General features: G+C 33.8%; 2 protein-coding genes across 4 annotated transcripts; both read right to left on the bottom strand.

The window, feature by feature from the left end:
- Nucleotides 1-6,000: 6,000 nt before the first annotated feature.
- LOC123884209 (protein NONRESPONDING TO OXYLIPINS 2, mitochondrial-like) lies at nt 6,001-7,045 on the bottom strand. The gene is made up of 2 exons (XM_045933257.1): nt 6,793-7,045; nt 6,001-6,566 (listed from the first exon to the last, which is right to left on the bottom strand). The coding sequence occupies exons 1-2, from the start codon at nt 6,915-6,917 to the stop codon at nt 6,413-6,415; spliced, it is 279 nt and encodes a 92-aa protein (XP_045789213.1). The 5' UTR covers nt 6,918-7,045; the 3' UTR covers nt 6,001-6,412.
- A 1,240-nt stretch (nt 7,046-8,285) lies between these two features.
- Nucleotides 8,286-11,345, bottom strand: LOC123884210 (pentatricopeptide repeat-containing protein At2g17670). 3 transcript variants are annotated; one of them, XR_006800711.1, is made up of 4 exons: nt 9,813-11,283; nt 9,200-9,302; nt 8,864-9,025; nt 8,286-8,707 (listed from the first exon to the last, which is right to left on the bottom strand). XR_006800711.1 is itself a non-coding variant. In XM_045933258.1 (2 exons), exon 1 carries the CDS (start codon nt 11,202-11,204, stop codon nt 9,816-9,818), a length of 1,389 nt encoding a protein of 462 aa, XP_045789214.1. In that variant the 5' UTR covers nt 11,205-11,345; the 3' UTR covers nt 8,286-8,707; nt 9,813-9,815. The 3 variants fall into 3 exon arrangements, 1 of the variants encoding a protein (XP_045789214.1); XR_006800712.1 differs by lacking the exon at nt 8,864-9,025; XM_045933258.1 differs by lacking the exons at nt 8,864-9,025; nt 9,200-9,302 and having other exon boundaries at nt 9,813-11,345.
- Nucleotides 11,346-12,060: the final 715 nt, after the last annotated feature.

The raw sequence follows: 12,060 nt of genomic DNA on the forward strand, positions 1-12,060 counted from the left end.
CTCATTTTTTTACACGTCCGCTACTTAAGTAGCGAACTTAATCCTGAATAGTAATGAAAGTCTCACATTTGAAGTACAACTTTCATATATAAAGCAAAAAGTCTCAATTGGTTCAAAAACTAAGGAATTTTTACCCGTCCGTCACTTAAATTCGGACAGTATTCCGTGCTAAGTAGTGAACAGGGGTAGTATGGTAATTTCGTAGAGCGCGCCCTAGAATCAGTAGGGTGGCAAAAGTAATTTCCTTTTTTTCGCACTTTCACTATTTGACACGCGCCCAATGATCAAAATATCTTTTTTTATTATTATTTTGGCGATGAACTCAGTTTTGCAGGTTGCATGGCGAGTGATCGTTTTTCAAACCCAAAACTTCAATGTTTGCAAATGTCATGCAGATGAAATAAAACTCTGGTTTGAACCTTCAGCTAATCCGCATTTTAAAATAGTGAACTTCTTCCCTATATGACACGATCTTCCCCTTTATATCAACAATTTCCAAAAAAATAAAATCAAACTTTTCTAAACCACCACCCCCTCCAACCACCTAACTCAAAATCCTCGTCAAATCCATCGTTTTATTCATATTTGTGGTTGGTGGATGTTTATGTCTGTTGGTTATTAGAGGGTAATCAACTGGTTTATTTATTCACAAGTGTGTCTTTTATAGGCAAGAGTACAATGGATTGCAACACAAGTAAACCAGTCAACTTAGCAAGCTGCAAGGCAAGGCAACTTGCAGCGCGCGCTTCCTGCAAACAAGCAGGTCGGGCTTGGTCACAACAAAGCTGTTAATACAAGACAGTAGCAACACCGTTCAGATGACAGCAGACCAGCCGAGCTGCAATGGCAACAACACCGTTCTGGATGGCAAAAATGTAATGCCGATGCGAGCTTCAATGATGTATCTGGTCGTACGGGTTGGGGGTGGTGCCTTCGTAATTCCTACGGTGCTTTTATAGCTGTAAGTACGAATGTAAGTATGCACCAACTCTCTACTTTGGAATGTGAAGCCGTGACCTTTTTATTGGAGGCAATCTGTGAAGCTTCTATTAGAGGGTGATCCAACATTATGTTTGAAAGCGACTCCAAACTTGTGGTGCATAGTGTATCAGAATTGAGCTCTATTATTATGTCAATTAAGTCTTTGTTACATTGTAATTCAAATTTTGAGATTAAGTTCACTAAGCGACAAACAAACATGGCAGCTCACACTTTAGCTAGAGCGGTCATTTCTTGATCTAGTCGCACATTCTTTTATTATATATCTCGTTGTTTTGAACCTTTTATTATTAATGAAATGAGTTGATTATATTGGCTTCAACAACAACAAAAAAAGTGTGAAGGAAAATAAATATTAGTAATTAATTTGAACTTGTTTTGTGGATAATATAAGAATGACATCAAGGGAAAAATGGTTATATCATATTGTCATTATTTATTTTGGTAGTAGAATGTCATAAGACGTTTTTTATCGACCTTATGTTTTAAAATATTATGATATTGTGTATTTGGTGTAGAGCTGTCAAAGGGGTCGGCCCGGTCCAGCCCGACCCGGCCCGAGGGGGCCCGTTCATATAAAGGGGCTGGCCCGGCCTGTCCCGTTAACTTTGTGGCCCAGCCCGCCTAGCCCGGCCCAATAAGTAAAAGCCTATATGGCCCGATGGACCGGCCCACTAATTTTCAGTTTTTTTTTTTGAAAAAAAAAAACAGATTCTAGTACTAAATTTATTTTATATCTAAATATCCCTATATTTTCTCACATAATCTCCCAAACAATAATATCATCCTCTTTATCCTCATCAAACAAACAAACAAATCTCTAACAAATAATCTCATCATAATCCAAAAAGTTTTTTGTCATATTATTATTATTATTATTATTAGCGGCCAGTGTCAGTTTGTGTGATCCACATTTTCTATTTTGCCTTATGTTTTGGTGAGTTTGTTAATAAAAGATTTTTACAGCTAAAAAAAAGACGCGTCTTATGTTATGGTGAGTTTGTTAATAAAAGTTTTTTGCTGCCCAAAAAAAAAATTAAGGGTATTATTATTATGAAAAGTTCACACCAAATTTTTTTGTATCCTCTTTATACATAGGTATAGATTTCCACCTCGTATCTCAGTATTTTATATCTACTTCTAATATAATCAAATTAATTACTACCAAAGTTACTAATTTATCCTTAGTAGTTTTAACTATATTCCAAGTTTTATATCCTTCATTGTAATTTCACAACAAAAAAATATAGAAAGAATATAAGATAAATACAATAAAAACATGATATGCTTAGAAATATGAATAAAACAGATTATAGATAGGAACAAAACACAAATAATAACAATAAAACGATAATTTGTTTTAAAAAAAATAATAAAACGACAAAACTAATAAAAAAAGATTATATATAATTTATGCGTAAAAATAGGATCAAAATATAACAATAAAAAAATTATAGAATTTTTTAAAATATTTTTTAAATATTTTAAGGGGCCGGCCCAGAAGCCCGTGGGCCGGCCCATGACGGCCCATGAAAAAGCCTGACCCGATAAGGCCCGGCCCGCTAAAGTCTGGCCCGATAAAGTCTGGCCCGATAGGCCTAATAGGCCAGCCCAATAGCCCGACCCATTTTGACAGCTCTAATTTGGTGTACGTTTGATTATAATTCTACTATTTTTCTATTACAAGGAAGGCATAAAGTCCGAGAAAAAGAAGACTACAATATAATGCAATTACATGAGGAAAAGTGATTCTCAAATGACTTATCTGATCAGGGCATGACTCAAAAATGTACATATATGTATTCATATATCACATCCAATGTTAGCGCACATTGATTACTCTTGCAATACAATATGTATGATATAGTATCACTTTCAAATCAAGCTCAACTGGTCGGCGGATCCTTCCGACCATAGCTCCTCCACCCACCAAGCTTCCTCTATTCTTTCCTTGCACAACCTCCACAACGACATCCACGTTGAACTCTATAGCTTGAAATCCCTCATCCTTCGAACAAAACGCAACCCTTCATACACAATCCAGAGTTCTGCTAAATAACCACTCTCAATAGTACCAATATTCTTAGCATATCCACCTCACCATTCACCTTTGATTTCACTTTTTTCGTACATTTAAAATTGTGTAAATCCAATATATTTTACTTTTTTTTTTATGTCACTTTTTTATTTCTATTGTTTCTTCTCTATGAATATGATCAATTGGAAAAAAATTTATTCTCATTCCTTGACACTCCAAAACACACCATAGATCAAAAACTCTCACATTACTTTCATTTATATTTATTTGAAGGGAAAAAACAAGATTGTTCTAAAACTGAAAGTAAAATTCTCATACTAACTAAAATGATTCATTTATGTAATAAGCTAGAAAAACTCTCACATTACTAATAAGCTAGAAATGTGTTTGTATTTTTGCTCAAGTTAGGGGAACATTTATGTTTTGCATTTTATCACAATCTCGTCAAAGAAGACGTCGCAATGGAGGACCGGACCGAATGGGCCAAATACGTTGTGCAATGCTTACGGAGTGAGGTATAAATCGAGTCGACTCGGGCCAGAATATAGATCTGCAGTGAGTCCAACGTTTGTGGTGAGTGAGCATTCAAACTCTCGCCGGAAAGTGTCGGAGCTCCGTCGCCAGAAGAACCAGCTGCATGATGATTTTAGAGTGTGGTGACATGTTTTTCTTGGTATACTCACGTGAATGTGAAAATTAACCATTTGACAAAATTGAGATTTATTTAATGGTTGATCTCTCTAAAATATATATATGATATTTCATATGCTTTGCTAAAGATAAGATTCTAGTTCATAAGGTCAAGCAAGAGAATTAAATATTTACTATTTTTGTCGCACTATGTTAATTTGTTTTACATGAGTTGATTACTTAAACTTGTGATCAAAATATAGTATTCGTAAAAATGATAAGAATCTTGCAAAGAAATATGTTCTGAGAAATGCTAATTAAATAATTAAGAAATACTATTTTCCTTTGAGTTACTATGATGTATGTATAAAGTTTTTATCATAGTTTAACAATGATTAATTTCTATCGAAAAATCTATGAGACTTACAAGGTAGAAATAGTAATTAAGGAAGACAAATTGGTATTCCTAACTTTATGTATGGATAAAATGGACTAACCCCAAAAATACACCAAACTCCATGAGAAACTGGGCACAAGTACAATCAGTAAGGCATTAAAATCAAATAAAACTCATACTCCCAACTAAAGAATAATTGGTTAACTTTTGATTTGTTTTTCCTTTTTTTGATAAAAGAAGGAAAACCCTTTGATTTGCTACTATGAGAACAATATGCATCCATCAATAAACTTTGATTATTGTAAGTTGCAAAAATAGCATGGCTAACTTTAACTTAGGCGTATCACAACCACCATGCTGAATTAATCCCTAAGCTATTTTTGAATCAGATTGGACCACAATTCTTATATAACTCCCACCACAAGCAATTTTACAACAATGAAAAATTGGGCATAGCTCAACCATCAAAACTTATAGAACCCATGAAATAAATGCCTACGCCAAGCAACTGTGTGGAATTTGTTGCCTTGACCGGAGTCCCCTAAATGAAGTTTATGCATCTTTTATGAATGTCTTCGCATACAATTTTCAGAAGCATCTAATGTGAAGCCATCTTTAAACACTTAATATGTGTTTTTTGCAGTTACTTATTTCATTCAAACAACTTATCATGTATCTAGTATGAAACAGTGTTTAAAAATTCATAGATAGAGAAACAAAAAGCAAGGTAGTAGTGCAGATAACGCTTGATTCCAACTCATTTGAGCAGTGGTTTCTGCATGTTTTAAAAGCACAAGTTACTATTCTGCATAGCATGGCTGACACCAATTTATCATCCAAGACAGGTGTTATCACTTGCTGTTTCTCCGCTGCATTTCTCGGAGAGAAAAACTAACCAGCAGATTTTCTCTCTTCAGTTTTTTCTGACAATTCCATCAGACATGTATAGCTCAGTTCTTCTGCTTCACTTCCTATGGACGTTTCTTGTTTAGTACTTAGGATTCTTCCTAAAGAACTAAAGCAGCTGATATAAAGCTTGAATTTATAGATATGGTTTAATTTTGTTGTTTATAAAATTAATGAAGATACCTTAATTCATGACCATGAAAGCACTGACTAAACTAAATTTGAATTTCTGATTAATAATTTAATTTGCTGCAAGATAAGGGCAAGGAGGAGTACTCCATTTGACCTTCATTTGGTAGTCAAGCAAATGAAATGGCAATCATACATTAATTTCTTCATTATCGCAGGTGTAAAGGCAGATGAACAAACTTCTACTTAAAAATCTTAAAAGTGTCAACGTCAATTGTTATAAATTTTGTGTATTTTCAAGCACTGGTCTATTATAGACCACATGAGATATCTCCCTAAAAGGCACAAAACTCTTTTCAATGTCGTCTTTTCATTTTAGCAGTTTCTCCTCTCTATAGACTGTCGTGTGTTCATCACAGTCAATACGAGGGAGGTAACTGAAGGAATCACTTGTGGTCTTCTGTGTTCATCCCAGAAAGAAAAGAAAATGGCATGATATTCAGTGTTTAGTAGGATTAGTGTTATTGTTCGTGGACGACATACCATCACCGAAAACCAAAAACCCGTCATTTTAAGCAGAGCCATATGCGCCATAAAACACTATGGTGCTACCATCCTTCACAAACTGGCCTATGTTTGTCAACACTCGGAGTGGCGGAGAAGCAATTAGCAAGCCAGCAGCCACTTGGTCATATTTGATGGTCTGAAAGACCTATGTTTGTCAGGTTTGGTTGATCTATATGATAACTTAAAAATCATTAACTAAGATCTTCTAAAGTTAATCACCTAACTAGGGGTCTGTAATCTGTATACTTAAAACAAGTAAGATAAAAGCTTTGTATGAACGAATAGCCAATTATCTGACAATGAAATATTCCTATATATGTTTATCTTTAGAAATAGCATTGTGGAATTAAATTTCAGTTCAAAAATACACATTAGTTCACTCAACTTGAGAATGAAGCTTCTACATTGAGGTGACAATGTCTAGTTGAATAATTAAGACACCAATACATTAAAGGGAATACATAAGATGAAAGATTCAAAATGAGGATGTCCAAAGTAAAATCAATCTATTTGAGCATATGGTTTATGAAGTAGTAAGTAAATAAATAGAATTGAGGCTAAACTCATTATACTAATACACAAACTTCACACACAACTGATCCCTAAATCAACATCATTGTTTGTTTTCTCTTCCAATGACATGTACATGTTATTGGAGTTGTGAAAACCTCATGAACAAAAAAAAAAAATCTAATTTTCCTCTGAGATTTTACAAGGAAATAGACAAGAATTGATAGAAAGAAAAGCTAGGGTCCAGGATGGTTGCAAGATAGGGTAACCTGTGAAACAGCTTGACAATTCCTTGAATCAATGCTAAGATATGATACCATTCTAGAACTGGCCACTGTACTATGTAGAGGCAAAAGTGATTGCACACTTCCTAGCTGGTATACATTGGTTCTGTTAATTAAATATATCAATTTCTCATATCATTAGAAAATCCCCAAAATATAAATAGAGAAATGCTGAATAATTGAACACAATATGCAATACACTAAAATATAACATACGCATATAATAGTAATAATAATAATAAAGGAGAAATTTTTGATAGAATTAGGTTTGTGGGTATGAATGAAAATGAAAAAAGTAAGTAACTTTGGTGTGTAAATTAGAGATTAGTTACCTGATGAAAAGGGGTGAGAATTGACGGTGAGGAGAATGGTTTGTGGTGGTGGTGGGTCTGACTCTGAAAGCTGATTTAAAGGAAGAGATCGAGAAAAGACGTCGACTGCAATGAAAAGACGCCATGGATGAATCAATCAATGAATGAATCAAGATAACAGAAACATAAAAACGAACGAAACTTAAATGTGTTTCACACTGGTTCCTCTAACATTGGAATTTTTTTGGTTTTTTTGTTTTTTTTATTTTATTTTTAAATAATTCTATTTTCATTATAACCCTAAACTAGTTTGGGCTCTATGTTTTTTTTTTTGTTTGGAAACATTTTTGGCTCTTTGATTCAACTCACTTAACTTTTTTATTTATTTATTATTTTCTCTTTTCTCTTCGTATTGTTCGATTGTATTGTTCGCGGTCTTCCAAATTATCAAAAATGTTCTTAGTAGGATGTATTGGAAGATAACTTCTATTGGAAGGTTATTTAGTTGTTGTTTGAAACTTGTGAAATATGATTATTGTAAGGATATTGTAAGGTTATTTAGTTAGATTTTGTTGAAATTTGAATGTAGTTTTAATGCTCCAAATATTTGACAAAATGCTTGACTATTTGTGTGTGTAAAAAATGATGATATATAGGTTTTTAAAAATGTAGTTTTTGTGTGAAAAAATGATATAGTATTTTTGACATTTTTGTAGTGAAGATAGTTTTAGTTGTTTTATTTTTGTGCTTCATCCAAAAATTCAAATCATGTTAAATCTTGACTTCCCCCACCTTATCTATTTTTCGAATTTTTTTTCTCTTTTTCATTAGTTTGTTTTATAACATGCTAGCATCTATTGGTACTAGTGGAGTAGGATTAACCTAACCCCATAGGTATAGGTATAACCTTTCGCTTAATACTAAAAACCTAAATGGAAGCATATGAGGCTGCATTAATCGGGAATACACGACAGAAGGGATTAATTACTTTATTTCCAGATCGAATTTTATGATACTTGAAAGCTGCACACGAGATAGGTAAAATACAAATGTAGGCTAGCTTTTTCCAGATCAAATTTTTACACAAAGCAATTAACAACGTACATCTTTCAACCCCATCTAATTTTGTTTAGCTTAGGAGAAAGGTAATTATTACAAATGTGGACTAGCTTTTTTCTTAACCTACCAAAACTTAAAGCAATTGTTATTTTCATATAAAATTAGAGATTCAAAGAATGCCTAATTTTCGGAATCCAGCTACTCAAAATCATAGTATTCAAAATAAATAATACTACATTTTAAAAATTAAAAAACGCATTCTTTGATCACAATCAGTAATGTCGTCCTGAATTACTTTTGCTTTCAGGTTGGTTCCAGTTCCTAATTGTTTTAAATTGTTGGTTTAGAAATGTCCAATCCCAATAGCAAAGAGGAGAAAAGATAATACAAAGAAAAGAGGAAAATGAAAGATCCAACCCATGCTAAAGCAAATTAAAAGCAAGAAATGAAACAAATAGGCAGAATGATAGAAGTTTATATCTCCTTCTCTCTCATGCACAGCCACAAACACAAAAAAGAAAACACAAGCACAAAGAGCCAGTATCCTAACTTCCTCTCCTCATATCTCAATCATCTTTCTTATATGATTGAAAAAGTATTTATGATTTCATATCTATATGCGCGTCGCATACAAAGACAATACAAATACAATGGTACAAGAAAAGCGTATGACACTGAAATGAATATTGATAAATTAAAAATAACTGCTTACAGGGGCTCGCTGGAACAAAATATTACAGAAAAAACTGGGAAAATTATACTTGTAATCAAGTACATACAAAAATTGTATTAGCGGCTTTGGAATGCACTGTATTGAGTAAGGACTGTAACCTTTGAAATTAACTTCTACATCCTTGCCAGCATTGACACAAACCTCCTGCACCAGATATGTGCATTTAACTGTTATGGTTGCTAAAAGGATAGGAAACTAAAATACATGTGACAATCACTTAAAATAAATAAATTATGAAGCCATGAAGCAACGAGTAACAAATGGATTCTTGAATATCAATAGTAAGGAAACACTTTATACCTAAAGTTTCGCTTAGAATAGAGATGACAATAAAAGAAGTATCACATTGGAAGCACTACATACTGTAGCAGTGTTTATACAGTGGAATGTGTACACTTGGAAGTACCAAATTTTGTAAACGGGAAAGACCACACTCACTCTTGAGCTATATTCATCCAACTTCTTAAGGAAATACACAAAAAATAGAAACTGCCAATTAGTCAATTAAGCTCTAACACAATGTCAGACATTTCACTAAAAAGCTTAAGGCAGCAAAGCAAGAAAGACCTAGACAATATGTTTGCTCGTCTTAGATTCAACCAGACTTTTGTAATCATTAAGAAAGACCGGACATACTCTGTTAAACCCAGCTGATCCAGCAATGCAAATGTTCTAGACAGGTATTCCAAATGAACTCTAAACGAAGCTTCAACAGCACTTCCAGCGGCCCATTAACATTCTTTATAGAGAGATAAAAAGCATATTAAAGAGAAAACAGGGGAATAGGAAGGGTATCATATCATCTATTGTAACTACAGGGTATATAACAATATATGAAATAGTTGCATCTAGTATTAAATCAAACATTATAAGACGATAGAGTTTGTAGACTTCCCGAGTTAAACCCAAAAAAGCAGACCGTATTAAGTTGATAACATAATCTAATTGTATGTAACTATGGCCACTACGAGCCTTCTGAATTATTGCAAAGTTAAACCAACAGCGAAGTTGTCGAAAAATCTCAGGATATAACAATTGTTCTTAAATTTTGTATTTCAAAAGAAGACCAAAATTAAAAAGACAAGCTATTATTCCAATATATTGAATGTTGAGGTAAGTCGCAAATTTGAGGATATAATAATAATAATGTGTTTCAATGGTGCCCAAAGCACTAAGGTGGCAACTATACAACAAAACCTCAGCAGACAAAAACGACAAAACCCTTGAGCAAAATAGAAACTATGCCTACCGATTAAACTTGAAGGCCTTCTTCTTTTGCTTTCTTGAACCATTTAAGCGTGCTCTCCAATGTTGAGTAAGCAGCAACGTCTGTCAAACTCTTGCTTTCAACTGCATAATCAAACACTTCATAAGCATCTGCAATTCTACCAACGCTACATAGAGCCCTGACAAATGTAGCATAAGAAGCCATATCAAGCTTCAAATCACCGGATTTCATCACACCATACAATTCCATGGCCTTATCAAAGATCCTAGACTTACACAACCCATGTAACAGCGTATTATACGTGCACGAATTTGGAGTGCAGCCCTTCCTTTCCATCTCTTCCAACAATGCTAAAGCAACCAAGGTCTCACCTTTCCTGCACATCCCATTCATCAAAGTCGTATAAGTTATCTCATCAGGGAAATGACCCCTTTCCACCATAACACGCAATAACTTCTTAGCTTCCGAGACCCGTCCAGATTTTGATAAGCCATAAATCAAAGTGTTATAAGTTACAAGATCAGGCTCCACCCCTTTCTCCTTCATTTTATTATAAATTTCAACTGCCTCAGTCCCTCTACCCAACATACAAAAACCTTTCATAATTGTATTGTAAAGAAAACGATCCGGCTTAAAACCTTCCTTATCGAGAATCTCCACTAACCTCATTGCCTCACGCAAATTCTTAGTGTTACATACATTATCAATCAAAATAGTATAAGTAACAAGATCAGGCTTGACATCGAATGTAGTACGCATTTCATCAATGAAATTATAGACAGTACTCAAAGTGCGAGACTTACAGAGATTCTTAACAAGGAAATTGAAAGTGTAAATGTCAGGGCAACAATGCTTGGAAGACAATTCTAAGATCAATTGAACAGCATCGTCAACACGATCAGCGGAACAAAGTGCCCTAACAGATAAATCAACAGTAACTTGATCAGGAGTGAGGCCATGAGAAACCATCAAATTTAGGATTTGATGAATTGGGGAAAGTGTGGAATCAGAGGATTTGCATGATTGAGTAAGCAAGATATGGTAAGTGGATTTGTCAGGGGAGAATGAAGGATGAGTCTTTGTCATATGAAGAAGAAAAGCGATTGAATCGTTAATGGTGGAAATAGAAGCGTAGGATTGAAGAAGGGAATTGTGGAAGCGGGAATCATTGGCGGCTTTTGAGGTTTTAAGGATGGAATTGAAGATATTTTTGGCGTCTTGGAGATTTGGGGATTTGAATAGAGAGATGGATTTTGGTTTTGGAGGAAGAATAGGTTTACGGGATTTTGGGGGAGGGTTTTTCTTGGGAAAATATTGGGGTTTGGGAGAAGAATTGGATGGAACCAATTGAGATCGGTTAAACAAGTTTGGATTGGATAATGCTGAACGAAATGAAGGAGGAACTTTTCCCATTCTTCTCTTCTTCCTTCGTTCAAACAATCGCAGGGTTTAGGGTTTTATTTTATGTGTTTTTTGTTGTCAAGGAGTCAGTATTTGCTTCTTCTTCTTTCTTTTTTCATTTTTTGTAAAAAAAAAAAGGAGTATTTTCTTTCTTTTTGTACAAGGAGTACTATGCGTTTTTTGTACAGATTTTTTTTTTTAAACAGAATTTTACACTTTTTTTTTTAATTTAAAAAATTAAATAGGATTTTATCCGACCTTTTTCATAGGAATTATTGCATTTTTAAGGTTAAATATGTTCAAAATCCTCAATTGATCATGACCATATCGTCACCAATAACTCTTACATGTCAAGAGCACCTCAACACTCTTCGAGTTTTGTCTCCCTCCATCTCTTCTACCTAATTTCTCACGTTATCTCCTTCAACACACTGAATCTGAAAGAGAAACCCTAATTTAAAGTGAAAGCAATATGAGATGGCTTTATTAAGATACAACCAAATTTATATTTTTCGATTGTTGATTATTAATCATTATTGTCTCCACCATGTTAAATTCTTGGATTGGTCAAGGAATAAAAGCAAATGATATTGAAATTTTAGAATCTTTTTCCCTTTGAATTGAAGTTTAACTACTCTGGGCGGATCTACGGTTCCGGCACTTGCCCATGCTATGGTAATTTTGTTTGCTATTTTAGTTGTTAGTTTATGGAAAAACTGAGATATTTTTATTCAAAACTGAGATTTTTGTTTACAATTGAAATTTTATTCGGACTTTATAAATTTTCTCACTCCGCCACTGCTTCTAAAGTAATATACAAAAAAGAAAGAAAAAAAAAATAAAATATATATGTGAAAATTAAGCATTA

Source organism: Trifolium pratense, linkage group LG5, assembly GCF_020283565.1.
Source record: "Trifolium pratense cultivar HEN17-A07 linkage group LG5, ARS_RC_1.1, whole genome shotgun sequence".
Lineage (NCBI taxonomy): Eukaryota > Viridiplantae > Streptophyta > Magnoliopsida > Fabales > Fabaceae > Trifolium > Trifolium pratense.